Here is a 16201-nt window from a genome sequence, read left to right as displayed (position 1 = left end):
CACCGCCTCCGACAGAGCGCCCGGGGCTGCCCCAGCGCCGCTCCCGGCACGGCCCGAGCGCGCCCCCGCCTGTCCCTCCGCGCTCGCCGTCGCGCCGCAGCCAATCAGCGCGCGTGGCGCGGGGCGGGCGGGAGCGGGCGCGGGGCGGGCGCGGCCATGGAGGACGTGAGCGCCAAGTTCGTGTCGCAGAAGATCAGCCGGACGCGCTGGCGGCCCCTGCCCGCCGCCGCGCTCCAGCCCCCCGACCTCTTCGCCACCGGCTCCTGGGACAACGAGGTACCGCCCGGGCGGGCCCGAGGGCGCGGCGCCAGCTCCCCGCCGGGCGCGGGCGGGTGGCGGCGGCACCCCACGCCACCTCGGTCCCTTGCCCTCCGCCGCCTGGTGCGGGAGCGGGGCCGGAGCCGGCCGGGAGCACCGCCTGGCTCGGCAGTCCCGCGCTCCGCTTGACCGTGCCGTGCTCGCGTCCCCAAGGGAGAAGGGAGCTTTGGGGCCGCCCCGGCAGCGTTATCCCCCGGGGCAAGCGTTTCCCTCCGGCCGGCGGCGGCTTCCTCAGGAGCGGCGCGCAGCCCGCAGCCTATTGCTTTCCCTGGCTGAGGATTATTGCTCGGTACTTTCAAAAGCGTTTTCGAGTACATGTGGTATCGTTTCCGTTCAGGACAACAGGATCTCCATTTGGTCTGCTGGCGACCTTGGAAATGCGGGCCTCAACGGTGAATATCATGGAGAACCTCATTTGCTGTGTGACATCCAGCACAACGGTGATGTTATGGATATGCAGGTAAAATACCTGTGTTGAGTAGATCCGTATTTTTTAAGGGCTTGTCACTTAGGAGAAGTTGAGTGAGAGTGAACTGTCAAAATGCTGAGATTGGCCAAAAAATTCTTACGAAGAAAAAGGACAATGCCAGTCAATATTGCTGTGTTTTTTGTGGGTTTGGTTTTTTCCCCTCCACCTACCAATAATTATCACCTTGGTACTAACATTGGCTAATAGTATTATTGTTTTCTCTCTCTAGTTTTTGGATCAAGAGAGAATTGTGGTTGCCTCATCAACAGGAACTGTAACTGTATTCCATCATCATCAAAATAACCAGGTATGTGACATGCACTGGCTTTAAGATACTATTCTCTGTAATACAGGTTACTTTGATCTTAGCATAAAAATCATCTGGCTACCAAAATGAATTTCTTTTAAAAGTGTGTTAAAAAAGCTTTGACTTGACACATATGATGAAACAAAATAATGTTTTACACATATGCTACATAAACTAGATTCCAGAGTGAGACAGACTGGGGTATCTCCTTATCTGTATCTGTAACCAAACAGCCCATTCATTGAAAGCATCCTTTGAGACATTAGAGGGTTTTGGGGTAGTAGGTATTAATGGACTTCTACCTGCCTTATCAGAGTTTTTGAATTCTTGAAATAAATGACTTCTTTTTCAATTCTAAAAAATTATGAATGAATTCTTATGAGTGTCATGTGAAGAAAGATATGTAAACTCTGTAGCCTTTTGCTTTGGTTATAAATCACTGAAAATAAATGCATAATTACCTTTTTATATATGTTCAAATGACACAGTAAAGGTGAATGTCAGTTAATAATTTGGTGTGGTACCTAAAATAAACTAACTTCCTTGCAGTCAAGATCTGAATCTGACCTTTTATTTTCTAAGGGCATCAGTTCTTTTCCCCTGTCCTGGGAAATATTGAAGACATCAGCCTAGTGAAAGACATTTTACAGTCCATAGTGTTATTTATAATTGCTAGATCATGTGAACACAGTGGTTCAGAGAAGAAATAATTAACATTTCATAAAAGGCTTGCGTGTTTAAGGTGAAAATTTGGATCTCTTGATTTGTATTTGTATAGGAGGCTCTCATTCCCATGAAATACTGTGGCTTTCCTGGGGCTTGTTTCTGGTTATATGAGTATTCTGGAAGATTTGTTTTATTGGGTTCATTATTTAAGACCATAATTTCATGTCTGGTTAATACTTAGACATTATCTGCTGACCACCGGTGGGAGAAAGCCCATTATCATGTGGATCAAGACACAGCTTGTGGTGGAGCAGCCTGTACAGGAGTTGTCTGCAACAACCCAGAAATTGTCACTGTTGGAGAAGATGGTAGAATAAATCTCTTCAGGGCTGACCAAAAAGATGCAGTAAGAACTATAGGTGTGTGAAATACCAGGGTTTTTAAATTAGTCTAGTATGGAGGGGGTTTGGTTTTGAGTTTATTATAATAAAATAAAAAATTAGTTGAATATTGATTTCAGTATTCCAGGTTAAACATGTTTGTTCCAGATTATTCCTGTATCCCTCCAGAATTCAAATACTTGAAGCATATTTCAGATGTATTTTTATATTCATCTAGGTATTTTAAAATTCATGGTTTTACAGTAAAAGTTGGAGAGGTAAGAGAGAGAACGTCTTGGAAGATGCTCTCAGGATCTTCAGAATGGAGTTCTGTGGTGTAAGCAATCTGTTTTGCTGGTTCCCACTTCAGTGACACTTTGACATTTCCCAGGCACTCAGCTGAATCCTTAACTTGAAGATAGAACTCTTGTACCTCATTCAATAGTTGCAAAGGAATACCTTGGAATTTTTCTTATTGTTTAGTGTTTAGCGTTACTGTTTTGTTATTGTTTGTTTAAGAGTACAGTACAAAGTGCATAGGTTTGTAGTCAGTTAAGGTAGGAAAAAAATCTATAAAGTTAGAGATTATGTAAAAATCTTTTGGAGCAATAAAGATGTATCATTGCTAAACCACTCAGTGTTAGTCTGTCATAAAACTTTAAATCCTCTAGAACCTCAGTATTAAGTAATCCAACATTTCTTTTTAATGATGTTTTAGTGAGTTTTTTCTTCCCCTCTGCTTTCATTTAAACAGTAGGCAGAAGAGTCATTCAAATATCTGTAACCAGGCATCATTGTAATTTTTTTTCTCAGTATCAGAAAATATTTCCATTTTATGCAGAAAGATAATAATTTGCCTATGTTTTCCATATGGGCTTACACAAAGAATTTTAAAATACTTGAGGTGAAAGTAGACTTGACAAAGTTACCCCATCATAATCAAGATGAAAAGTTTATATATAGTAACAGAAATAAAATACAAGAAAAGTCACTTTTCTTGTGTCACTTTTTCAGAAGGCCTCAAAAGTTTCAGCTCAAAGCTGTGAATTGCTTGACATTGTAAATTACTGTGACAAAAAGAGGCACTGGATAAAAAGATCTGAAAAAAAGGGGCCTTGCTATTTAGTTATTAACAAGCATAGCATAATTTGTGTTTAACTTGATACCACACTGGCAGTTCAGAAAAGGTCTAAAAGTTGGTGAATTAACTGCTTCTGTATAAAACTGCTTAATGCTGTGAGCCAGAGTTACTGTCCCTTGTGTTTAGAACTCCATTATGAAAAGCTCCATAGCTACTTCCTGTCAGTAGGTGCTGGCCATGTGAAGAAAACTTTTGAGAACCATAAACTTGGTTGAATCAGTTCCTCTTCTAGGAACTACAAAAAGGAATCTTACAAATCAACGAGTAGTTTTGTAATCACCAGAGCTAATTTAATACATCTTACAGATTTGTCTCAGTAGTGTTTCATATAGTAAGCAAGGAAGGGCTCCTTTTTCACAAGGTATTTGCAGATGCTAGAGGGTCTCTGGCCCTGAAACTGCAGAGATATGTTATGCACGTGTTTAAGCAACTGTGTTCTGTTCTCTATTAAGAGTTACTTTGTTGCAATTAAATGGAGACTACCATTCCACAGCTTTACCTGTATGCTCTCCTCATCTCTTGCAGACAACGCAGACAGCAGTACACTCCATGCAGTGACTTTCCTTCGCACAACTGAGATCTTGACAGTAAACTCAATTGGACAGTTAAAAATATGGGACCTCAGACAGCAAAGAAATGAGCCATCTCAAATATTTTCTCTGTAAGACCTAAGTAATTTGTTTTACTTATTTACTGAAAAGTATGTGCTACTTCATATAATCTGATTCAAATCTTTCCTAATAGCTTCCTAACAATGGGATGGTAAATTACTGATTTTTTTTTAAGGATTTTAACTCCTTTGGTACTTAAATAAGCAAAAGGCAGACTGCTTGATGGCTGAACCACTGTGTGACTCAGCATTGTGCTTAGCAGGTCTGTTTTATGTTTTAACTTTTGAAGGACTATTATACCTGTGCACTTTTTTGAGAAAAAAACGTTCAATCCTCGATCCCAAACTCTTTACCTGTTTATATATGCTTTTCTCCACAGGCCTAATGTAAGGTTTCTGGCATTTGGAATGTATTTGAATGGTAACTTTGTGCCTTACAAGGTACTGTGAGAAAAGAAAATGGGCTAAATTTCAATTGTGTTCTCTGTGTAATAATCCCCATTACTGTGCCTAGATGGTGGTTTAGGTACCTGATTTTGTTAGTACCTGGTCTCCCTTTTTAACTCTTAGTGTATACTAAAACTATAAATATATCATGCATCAGAATAATATTATAGGTATATGTAGCGTATTATTTGCCTTAAAGGCTTGTCTCTCCTATAAAGCTGTCAGATGCTGTGCAGATGTTCCATAGGGCACGAAACCCGTTTGTAGCTTCATGTTATTGCCATACTTCTGATTTCCAGTAGATGTCATGTGCCTTCAGCCTGGGTTGGTCAGATGTTACAGGAACTGAAGGTCCTGTCAATACTGGTACCTCACTTGTCAATGCTCCTGATGCCAAATTAGGGATTAAGAAGACGAAAATAGAAGCTAAACAAAAAAATCGTGTTTGGGTTATTTGGTTGTTTTGTTTTTTCATCTTTGCAGGGCAGGTGACAGAGTTCCACTGCACTGTGTGGATAGGCATCCCAATCAACAGCATATTGTGGCCACAGGGGGCCAGGATGGAATGCTGAGTATATGGGACATCAGGCAGGGTACTATGCCAGTGTCCCTGCTAAATGCTCATGAAGCAGAAAGTAAGTATCTGAAATGGAGGGGGGAGAAGAAGGTGGGATTTTAGAGAAGTTGCTGATTCCTGTAAAAATAAGTTGCTGCAACTGTGTTAGAAAACAATCACATACTTGCTATTTCATTGAATCATAGAATGATTTGGGTTAGAAGGGACCTTAAAGCTCATTTATTTCCAACCTCCCCGGCCAAGGGTAGGGGCACCTTCCACTTGACCAGGTTGCTCAGAGACCCATCCAGCCTAGCCTTGAACATTTCCAGGGGTGAGGCATTCACAGCTTCTCTGGAAAACCTGATGCAGTGCCTCACAACCCACACAGTAAAGAATTTCTTCTTAATAACCTAATCTAAAATTACTGTCAGTTGAAAGCCATTCCCCTTTGTCCTATGACTACATGCCCTTGTCCTTCATGTGTTCTAGCCTAGCTTCTAGGAGGATTTCTTCCATGTTTTTCCCAAGACCAGAGCTGAGGCTGACAGGTTGATAGTTCTCAGGGTCATCCTTTCTTTTCAAACATGGGCTTGTGCTCATCTTTCCCTTTTTCCAGTCCCCTAGTACTTCATTGGACTCCCATAGCCTTTCAGACATGGAGAGTGGCTTGGCAACTACATCATCCAATTCCTTCACGACTCTGCAATGCACCTCATAGATTTATGTACATTCAGGTTCCTTAGGTGGAACCTGAGCTTCTTGTACAGTGGGAAGGACTTTTCTCCCCCAGACCCTGTCTTGCAGCCCACCCACTTGGGAGGTATAGGAAGAGAGGTTGCCATTGAAGACTGATGCAAGAAAGTTGTTGAGTAGCTCAGCCTTGTCCCTGTGGATTACCAGTTTTCTAGCACTGATTATTGGGGGCCCTCTTGGACCTTTCTTTTCTGGTTGAATACCTGTAGAAGCCCTTCCTGTTGTTATTTTCATCCCTTGCCAGGTTCAGGTCCAGCTTCTTCTTGGCCTTCCTCACTCTGTATCATTAACCTTCATTTCTATACTCTTCCCAGGATACTTACTACTGCTCCATGCTTTCCTCTGGAAAATGTGTCTTCCTTCTCTGTATAGGAGACTGTTTTTATCTAAAAGTGAACTCTATCTAAACTAAAAGTAGACTTAGTAAGCAATTCTTTAAAGAGCTGTTAGATGCATTTGATCAGAATGGCTGTGTCTCTTGCAGGGTAGGTGTATAAATAGCCATGGAAGCTAGTGCAGATAGAGTAAAGCAGAATACTGGTACTAACAAACTTGAAAAAGTGAGGAAGAAGGGGAGACTCAGCATTCATTTAGTGCCTCCACAGTACTGAAACAGCTCTACTTTCCTGGTAACTATGTGAACAAGACAGCAATTAATTTTATGCTGAAAATCTTGTGATTTGATGGTACATTTAAATTGAATAAAAATATTTCTTGATATTAAATTTTACTGACTTAAATATTTGTCTTCTGCAGTTGTGGTATTTAGACACAAAATAATGTGTGTCCTGGGAAAGAATGCATGCAATGTGCGGATTTAAACTTAACAGCAGGGAATATGACATGACAGTATGCAAAATGCCTGAATTCACATAAGACTTTAACAATTTTCACAGTACTAAAAATGCAACAAAATAGCATCTTTTTCTTTGTTTTTCTTCTCTACCACTTTACCCCTGCCAGCAGAGGGAAAACTGCAGTATATAACTTAGGATGGGGCCTTTCAATTAAAAATGAAAGGTTTTGATGGAGGCATGGGTTCTTGTAAATACATGTCTATATCATACTATCCAAATACTTTGATTGAAGTACTTGAGACTTCTTCTGAAGTGGTTCTGTTTGATATTTCCAGTGTGGGAAGTTCACTTCCATCCCTCTGACCCTGATCATTTATTCACGTGTTCTGAAGATGGATCTCTTTGGCACTGGGATACTTCCACAAATGTATCTGAAAAACCATCTTTTCTTCATCAAGGTAAGGATGTTTGAAGTCCATCTGCACTGAATTTGTCAGTTGGTAACATCATTACAGTCAGTGTTCTCACATGACCCAATTAATAACACAATCTTAATACAGAAAATTAAAAGCAGCTTTCTTTTCTTAGAAAGCAAACTTAGATAAGCACTTTTCTTGGATAAGCACTTGAGAAAAACTACTTATACGGCAAACAGTTGTGCAGGGCTTTTCATGGTCTGGTTTGGGTTTTTTAATCTTCTACCCTCTGACCAATGTGTGAAGGGGCGCATCTGTGATTCCAAAGATAGACTGTATTCACTTAAAAATCATCTGTATGTAGAAAAGACACAGAGGCAGCCTGACTGACATTGAGTCTCCAAGGGAGTTACGCTAACTTAGAATACAAAAATAATTGATAGGTTAATGAGACAGTAGAATCATGAATTTACAATTCAGGGTAATAATTGGAACTTTCAATAAATGAAACATTTTTGATCCTTTTGCATGGTGGCAGGATTTTAAAGTTATGATACTGGCTTTTAATGTAAGCATTTATTTTCACATTCTAATCACAAAGACTGCTAAGTGCTTGCCACATTAGACAATAGTGGGGAAACTTTTAGATGTCTCCTGTTGCCTTTGGCCTTAAAGTTGTCATTCAAGGTTTTATCTATGGAAATTATAGGATTACTAATTCAAGTTGGACTCTGCATGTTTTCAAGTATATGAAGTATAAATCCTTCAGCATCACTTCCAACACCTGCTAATCTTACGCTGAATGATGGTTCTTACAGTATGAGACTTCAATTTGAATGTAAAGTGTTATGTGGAAAAAATTCAAAGTCAAATATAGATTTATCACTTGCTGCAAAGTAGGGAGGAGGAGCAGTAGGGAATAAGTGTTATTGTCACATGCAGAAAACCCCAAATAGACACTCTATAAACAGATGTGTTCTTGCACCCTTGCTTTAGTATCTGGCTAAAGAAACTTGCAGGTACTTACACTGTCCGGTGAGATGAGTTAATAGCTGTTGTGATATATTTGTCTTAACTGAGGGTAGAGCTGGTAGATAATTTTTGTAATTATTTCAAGTACTTGATCTTCTAAAGTTTCTTTTTCCTTAATTTACATCTCACCTACTCTGAAAACTGACTTAAATGTAGTATTTTCATTATGTCTGACCCATATCTACTGTGTTCCTCCAAATTCTGAGAATATATCAACAGAATTGAAATTTACTTTGTCTTCCTTTTTTCAGGAGGAAGAAGCACTGCCTATCTTTCCCACAGTACCATTAACCAGTCTGTAGTAAGTGCCTGGCTAAGCAGTGATCCGACCAAAGACCGCATGGAAATCACCAACCTGATTCCAAATCAGACTTTGTCTGTGAATAGTTTAGACGTTCTAGGACCATGCCTGGTATATGGTACTGACGCAGAGGCTATTTATGTGAACAGACACCTTTTTGCATGAAGTGACTGTGGGATCCCTTTGAAGTATTGACCAGCTTGAACTACTGGGAAATGTCAGGTTCATTCTTAACGCTACTCGCTAGTCTGTTATTGGCGTGTGTGGGAGAGGCATCAGCTTGGTCCTGGTGCTGTGGAAGAAGTGAGGTACTTCCATTCTGACAGCTGTCACTTGATGCTCCAGGATGGGTAACTGAGCAAGCTTACATGCCATTTCTTACCTACTGCCTGCTTAGTTTTGACAAGCAGGAAAGTAGTCATTAAGGGCAAAATCTTTGCTGCAAAGTGATGTCCATAATACACACGCGCATAAAAACAGAAGAAAAGGTAAACCCTGAATTTTTATTTTTCCCTGTAAAGATATTTTTCAAGTATCATTTCTAAAGCAAAACTGTGGGCTTTGTGGAAATTCTTTTTATGTCACCTGAAAGAGATGGGGTTTTTTTTTAAGCTGAGTTTTTATATATATAGGGGAACATAACTGTTAATGTTGGTTCATGAGTTGGAAGGAAAACTGTTAAAGCTATGAAATGTGAACGGTTCTATAGGAATCTGAGCATTCTAGCAACATTATTTTGAATTATTCACAGCTTCATCATGGATGCTACATGTTAAAACTTGATAATACACCAGTAAATCTCCCAACAGAAAAATGGGGTTTATAATTCAGTAATAATTGTCAGATGTGTTGGCTGTGTTTTCAGGTGTAAGAGTAAGACTTTCTAAACTTGAGACATAGTCTTTGTCACAAATTCACATCTGGGTTATTGAAATATTTGTAAAGTTTTAAATTTTGTTATTAGCATTGTATCTGCTTTTTGTTACAGAGAGCCCTTTCTCTTTTTATTAAAAATTTTGCACAAGAGTAGTTGTCTGACTTACTAAAATAATTCAAATAGCTGTGCTTGCAGGAATGTAATTGGATTGAGCGTGGGTATTGAGCCTAAAGGATGGAGAAACCTCTGTGTTTGGGCAGGAACAGGTTAGTTATGAGGTGTTACATGGCATTTCCACCATAACCACTCTAGAGTGGTACTTTAAATCAAGTCGGCGCGAGGGGCCTGGGTCTGCTGCAGCTGGAACACCTTACCTGATGCACATTCCGTGCGTGTCTGGCTGCAGGAGCTGGATGGGGCCCTGGGGACAGGGTAGTCCTCCCTTTGTGTGGGGCAAGGTGTACTGAGTTGCCAATGAGCTCCTTAGAGCAGCTTAAATTTTTGCTTCCCGATTTATTTGAAACGTAAAAGATGGAAATGAAATTGATCACTCCAAGCGCTAACCGGTGGGTTTTCCTTCCTGTTGGTCTGTAACGAGTCCATCATTCGGGCATCAGTTGAAACACGAGGCTCAGCGGGACTTTCTCCTCCGCATTAAAAGAGAATCGGAAAATACGAAGATGGGAATTTGCCCGTGGTGCTCGGCGCGGGCCCGGGATTAGCCAGCCGTGCGCTGCGCCGTGCGTGCGGCGGCCCGCGCGGGCGCGCAGGGGTTACACACGGGCGGCCGCGGCTCCATCCGGGAGCGGCGGGAGCCGCGCGAGGCAGGCCGGGATCTGCCCATATCCGGGCGGCTCCGCGGCGGGGACACTGACAAAATGGCGGCGCCGAACTGAGCGGCCCGAGGCGGCGGCGGGCGCTGGCGGAGGGACCGAGCGGGCGCTGCCGGCATCGCCGAGGGCGGAGGAAGGGCGGAAGGAAGGGAAGGGCCGCGGCCGGTCGGCGCCGCGCGGGCGGGGCCGAGCTCCGGGCGCCCGGGGCGCTGCCGCCGCCGCCTTCTCGCCTCAGGTAGAGTCCGCCGTGCGCGGGGCCGGAGGGGGGCCGGGGCGGTAGCGGGCCCGCCCCGCTCGGCCCGACGTTCTGGGGCCTCTGCGGGACGCAGCCGTGGCAGCAGCGACATCAGGTCACGGCCTGGGGCCGGCGAGGCGGCAGCAGCGCAGGTGTCCCAGCGGGGCACATTCGGGGTACTCCTCCCGGCCGTGAAAGCCTCCTGCCTGCCTGGTCCTTGGGAGGCCGGGTCCTGCTGTCCTGCAGCGATCCTGAGCCAGCGCAGCGGGGTTTTGGCTGCCCTGCAGGTGTTAGCCCTGAAGATCGCTCCGAGGTGCGGCTGAAATGACTCCTGCTGCTCCCGGGAATACATGTGTACGTAGAAAAGCTGCATCCTGCTAAAGGAGATAGCAGAGCGTAAGAATGGAAACAAACCGAGCGAATGCACAATGTTCCTAGTGTTCAGCTGGTCTCTGGTTCTTCCCAGCTCTGGCTTCTCTGACCATATGCAGTTGTGCTTATGTGCTAATTTGGGGGTCCAGTTTTCTCCTTATCCTATGAAAACTTTTTGCATTGGAAGTGCATCCTTTGGGGAATTGCTGTTGCAGCTCAATGGCTTGTTACCTGAAAGAAGAGCTTCCTTTAGTCGGTCTGAACAAAGTCCTTACAAACTTAATTTTATGATTTGTGAGGTTTCTGTTACTTTCTTTATCCCTAGCAATGAAGCATTGTGATTATGTATAAGATAAGCTGTTACAGTAGGTACATGAGGGAGGATACCTGCATACATTAATATGTGATGTTCAATACTCAGTTGGAAATATGAGCATTGAAAGTATTTTTATAAGGAATTTTAAAGTTAGATTACAAAGCTGTGTATTTTTACCCTCAGAAAATCATGGGAGTAATTGACAGTTGCATGTTGCCATTCAGAGCATCACAGGCTGGTTTGGGTTGGAAGGGACCTTAGAGATAATCAGTGTCAGCTCCCTGCCCCTAGACCAGGCTGTTCCAAGCCTCATCAGGCCTGGCCCTGAACACTTCTGAGCTTTCATTCAAGCACTTTATGTAAGTCCAATCTTTTATGATTATAATGTGGAAAAAAACAAGATGGGCTTTCTTCTCCCTTACAGTTTGACCTGTAGAGGAAAATACTGTATTCCCATATTTTGAAAAGAAGTGAAAGATTTTTTTTTTCAATTCCTCAATTCCTTTAGGGAAGAAAATTTAATCAGCGAAACCAGCTGCATTGACAGATTATTTAACGACACAAAACTACAAGAGGGAATAGATATCAGTTCTCTTGGGTACACTTGGTGTTTAGCACTTAGAAGTACAAAGTTTGGATACTCACTTGAGATACTTACTCAACACTCTCTTCCTTTAAAATGTGTGCTAGTGTCTATAAGCAGAGGTGACCTTATGAGTTTTGAGATTTATATATAAAGCAAGATGAACTCTAGTAATTCCTGTTATCTGGAGGACTAATTTAATTTGTTTTCTAAGAATTAAGACTTAGTTTCACACGTACATGCTGGTACCCATCAGTGCTGCCAAAAGGAACAACCCACCAAAAAATGTTACTTATTTGGCTAAGTTCCTTAGCTTGGTTCATTCTGTGTGACCTTACAGTTATGCTGTCTGTGGTAAGTGGTGGGAGATAAGTGGACTGGCTGGTTTACACTCCTAAACTGCTGCTAAAAATTTCAGTTGGAGTGCAGCTTTATTTTCCAAGACTGCTCCTGATCTATGATTTTAGTTTCCTGTTAATTTAACCTTGATTTCTCCTAGAGGGTGTTAGATTTATCTATCCCAGCTACCCGAGGTGTAACCATGAAGTGAATACGGAAATACCAGATGAAATTTGTAAAATATGTCGGTGCAAAAGCCCATTTTCTCCTGAATTACAGGCCTTTGGAATTTGTTAAAAGCTTGTGTATGGGTATTTTGTCAAGTTCTTACTTCATTTTCTTTGGAAAAAGTATTTTCAATGTGGTCTTAAATACGGCATGTTTGGAAAATTATTTTGAAAGTGGCCAAAATTAAATTACATTTTAATAGCTCTCATGCTGTACTTTCTGCTGATTTCTTAATACTTTGGGCAATATTTCACTGTTAATTATTAAAATTCACTCATGTCTGATGATCTCTTCCTTATTCAGTGAGCACTGAAGAATTAGATGCTATCAGACTGTATTAAAAAAACATAACTACCCAACTACACTCATTTAAGGTTTCAAAGCCATCACAGTGCAAAGAATGCTTGTGGATGTAGTTACACCCCTTAAGATTTAGAAAGTTTCATAAGAGAAATTCTGTTATTTCTAAAATGGTTCTCCAAAGAGAATGGGATTAAGTGGATATACCTTCAGTGTTTCTTTTTGCAGTCCTTTTTTATGTATTACTTCCTAGTTTTCATGTTCTATTTATATATGGGTAGCATGAGTATTTAATTCATATAATCTGCATGTGTTTCAGAGAGTTCTTTTTCCTCTTAACTTGTCATATTCTTCCTCAATTGCTGGATCACTAATTGGTTTGTGACAGTGCAGGTATTATAGAAATGAAACCTGAGTGAAGAAAGAGTGACTTTTTTGTAGACTGTAAAATTTTGGTATTTGTTTAATTTATGTCTAGTATCAGAAATGCTTAGCAACAAGTAGTGAAGGAACAATGTGTTGGGTTTCAACATTTTTGTTGCCTGTGAAGAAAAGACAGCGCTGAAGCATTTAGTTTATCTTGCACTGTCTTAGTAACTGATCTTCCTCTGTGAAGCAGTACAGACTGAAAAAGTTTAATTTCATGATACTCTAAAGAGACAAATGCTTTGCAATTTCTTCAGTGTTTCACTGTGGTTGCTTTATCCTTTGCCATGCAGTTGCAGTAATAATTAGTGCCCAGCCTGAATACAGAGATTTGAGTTCTCTGCACACACAGGGCTCTTTCCCTGATGAGTCAGCGCCTTCAAAATGCAAACGTTTTTTATTTGGCTTTTGGCAGAAAATTCTGTTTCCCTTACCAAATGTCATAGCTATGCTCTCAGTGAATTTGATGCTTGACTTGTTAAACAATTTTACAGTAAAAAATAAATCTGATAAAAATTTTCTTTCTCTTTCTGCTCTCATTTTCCCTTATGTAAAATAAATTTTAAAATTACTTAACTGTTGATGAAGACTGATTCAAGGAGACTTGAGCTAAGAGACTGTGAAAGCCTCAGAATCTGAACCCTTAAACATATGTAAGTGGCTGATGATACAAGAAGTCATTAAGTTCCATGTGATGAGCCAGACAAGTGTTTAGTTTTAATAAATGTGACTGCTAGAGAATGGATAAAATCACTGTAATTACATGCTCTTACTGGTGAACTTCTCACTCCCATCTTTTGCTGGAATTAGATGTCAGAATCATTGAGCAGCAAGGTGATTTGACCCATATCTTGGCTGACTGGGTAGTAGAGTTGGCTCTTCCTATTACAAAGGTGCTGATGAGGAGGACATAGGTGACAGACACAGGAGAGAGAGGAGGCAAAGAAGCAGTGCTGAGTTAGCACACACCAGTGGTTCATATCTGCTCTTGAAAGCTTGGTCCACCACACAGAGCTCTTTACTGTGTCTGCATCCTTTGCAATTCAGGACTGTTTAGACTTGAGGCGCCTAAAACATTAGTTGTTAACAGTTAAAAACCCAACATGGTTTGTAAATTAGGCTGAGTAAAGACTGCCTGAAGAATTTGCTTAGTGTGCTTTTAATATCTGAAGGCAGTGCTGCATGTGAATGTTTCATTGCCACCAGTGCTGCATCGTGATTTTTTTTTACTGATCTGTTAAATGTGATTTGTTTTGTTTTGTTAACAGAATAGCAGTTTTGGGTTGTGACAAGCTCCAGCATTACAGGAACCAAGATTTCACAGTGAAGAGCCAGTGCTTTCGCAAGTTTTGACATCAGCCAGTCTTCCTTGAATTCTGGTGTGTGCGAGTCCTTGGTGGAGGTTGCATATATACATGTTTTCATGAAGAGAAGTGAGAAGCCAGAAGGTTATAGACAAATGAGGCCTAAAACTTTTCCTGCCAGTAATTATACTGGCAGCAGCCAGCAGATGCTACAGGAAATACGAGAGAGCCTCAGGAATTTGCCTAAACCCTCAGATGCTGCTAAAGCTGATCACAGCATGGGCAAAATGTTACCTGAAGATCCTAGACAAGGCCGAAATCCCCCCAAATTTGTAACATATCATAAGGTTTTGCAGGAGATAAGAAACTCACTTCTGCCTTTTGCAAATGAAGCAACCTCAGCTGTCAAAGGAACATCAGAAGTTAATCGACAAATGCTGCAAGACTTGCAAGCTGCTGGCTTTGATGAGGTGAAGTGTTTTATTTTGAAGATTTGGTGTTCTGCTAGCTATAAACTATTAATGCATGTTTCAGGGAATGTTTGAACAGCACAATAAGCAAAAAGCTTCAAAATATGATGGAGGGGGTGCTGGTCAGGGAATGTTTGAACAGCACGATAAGCAAAAAGCTTCAAAATCTGGTAGATTTCTCATTAAGACATGAAACTGTAATAGTGGGAGATGTAGAAGAGGACTAGAAGGATTTAGAGAGACTTGGCTTTGTTTTTTTTAAGCATCTTATCCTGATTGTTCTTGTGTGGTAGGTTGTTCTAATTATTTATATAATTTTAGGCAGAGAGGACTGGACTCTAGAACGTGGATTTTGCCTCTGATGCTCAAAGTAATTTTGGATTGTGCTCAATTAAAATAGGTTGATAAAATGCGGCCATTCTAAATTGAAATGCAATACCAAATATTTTGGAAATTAATCTGAAATGTGGTTTCCAGAAAGGAAATACACTGGAATACACTTAGAGCTTCTATGTTTTTACTGGGACCTGCACATGACATAAATCATGCTTGTTTTCATGCCTCCTTTGTAAACCTGGGTACAAAAGCATGTTTAAAAAGAGCTGGCAAGCCACTCATCTTTCCAAAGGAAAAAGGCACAGTACCACAACAGGGTTTACCTTTACAGGTGTGCCCTGTTTGCAGTAGTGACCAGCTCATGAGTTCTGCTGTCTGTGATGCTTTGGTGTTTGCAGAGTTCTACTTCTACCAAGAGTGAGCTTCTCCAAAACTACCAACTGGTTTTTCTTCAGCAGCATCCCAGTCAAGCCAAGTGCTGATAGTGGCTTTTCATGTTCTTTTCACTTGATCAAATACAGAGTCCAGACTGTGTGTCAGGAAGAATGGAAGGATTTTATAAAGATAAATTATTTTTGTAATAATTTGCTCCAGCTCTGTGATTCATCGCTGAGGTTGAGGAAGTTTTTTTGTTGTTGTTGTGTGGGATTTTGGGGCAAGTTTTTTCAAAGTAGATTGGTTCTCAGCTCCGTTTTTGCAGATTTGAACCTGCAGCTGGTTTTGCAAACTGAAGGTTGTGGTATGTGGCTGGACAATAAATTAGAAAGGTATCTTAAGTTGGTGTTTTTGTTGGATCCTTTGTATCTTGAAGCCTTTTGCTTCTACCCTTTGTTCTTGGATACAACTGCAAATTCCCATGACACTTGTGATTATATGGGGCTTTTTTCAGGCACAGTGCCAGCATAAGCCCTTTCTGCTGTGTGTTAACCTGCAGTTTGTTGTCACAATAGCCCATATGGCACTGATCCGCATACGTCACTAGGAGCAGATACAGCCAGCTGAAGTAGGAAAGCCGTTTCTTGGTCAAGAAGAAAACTGGTTTTGGTTTTTGGTTTGGTTTTTTGTTTTTTGTTTTTTTTTCCAAATGAAATATCACAAACATTCTTGTTGTTTCTCCCCACCTCTCAGGTAGTAGGTAGCATTAAGGGGTAAAGTGGAACAGATAGATATCAATAAGTATCAGGTGTGTGTGTATGTAGATAATTATATATATATGTATGTATATGTATAATAATCAGGGTAGAATGCTGTTGATTGTATTTGGGTTTTTTTTAATCCTAAATAGCTTACAGAAAATCTCATTTGCTTATTATGGTTCAAGTTCAATCCTCATGTGTTCTGTGTATAGTGATAGTCTTTAAGACATTAATGAATTCATATTGCATA

General features: G+C 41.1%; 2 protein-coding genes across 5 annotated transcripts in view; both read left to right on the top strand.

Annotated features, from left to right (window-relative positions):
• Positions 1-8: 8 nt before the first annotated feature.
• NUP43 (nucleoporin 43) lies at positions 9-9222 on the top strand. Its single transcript, XM_030267997.4, has 8 exons — positions 9-276; positions 656-778; positions 1017-1094; positions 2002-2179; positions 3807-3942; positions 4822-4973; positions 6783-6905; positions 8147-9222. Exons 1-8 carry the CDS (start codon positions 157-159, stop codon positions 8359-8361), a joined length of 1125 nt encoding a protein of 374 aa, XP_030123857.1. The 5' UTR covers positions 9-156; the 3' UTR covers positions 8362-9222.
• A 779-nt stretch (positions 9223-10001) lies between these two features.
• LATS1 (large tumor suppressor kinase 1) overlaps positions 10002-16201 on the top strand; it is a 21720-nt gene continuing 15520 nt past the window's right edge. For 2 of the 4 annotated variants that reach the window (XM_004174170.6, XM_030267990.4), the window contains exons 1-2: positions 10002-10141; positions 13974-14479. In XM_004174170.6, coding sequence (XP_004174218.1) covers positions 14129-14479 — 351 coding nt within the window. In that variant the 5' untranslated portion in view covers positions 10002-10141; positions 13974-14128. Of the gene's footprint in view, positions 10142-10183; positions 10496-13293; positions 13359-13973; positions 14480-16201 lie in introns of those variants that run through there. The other 2 variants (XM_072926926.1, XM_030267991.4) reach the window with 2 other exon arrangements.

This window comes from Taeniopygia guttata, chromosome 3, assembly GCF_048771995.1.
Source record: "Taeniopygia guttata chromosome 3, bTaeGut7.mat, whole genome shotgun sequence".
Classification (NCBI taxonomy): domain Eukaryota; kingdom Metazoa; phylum Chordata; class Aves; order Passeriformes; family Estrildidae; genus Taeniopygia; species Taeniopygia guttata.
The sequence above is the reverse complement of the archived record's forward strand: the minus strand, read 5'-3'. Positions and strand labels throughout refer to the sequence as shown.

Bases quoted from the DNA above. Each gene is read 5' to 3' on its own strand.
- NUP43 (XM_030267997.4), top strand. From the start codon at position 157: ATGGAGGACGTGAGCGCCAAGTTCGTGTCGCAGAAGATCAGCCGGACG. The intron at 277-655 runs GTACCGCCCGGG...GTTTCCGTTCAG, and splicing joins CCGGCTCCTGGGACAACGAG to GACAACAGGATCTCCATTTG. The intron at 4,974-6,782 runs GTAAGTATCTGA...TGATATTTCCAG, and splicing joins AAATGCTCATGAAGCAGAAA to TGTGGGAAGTTCACTTCCAT.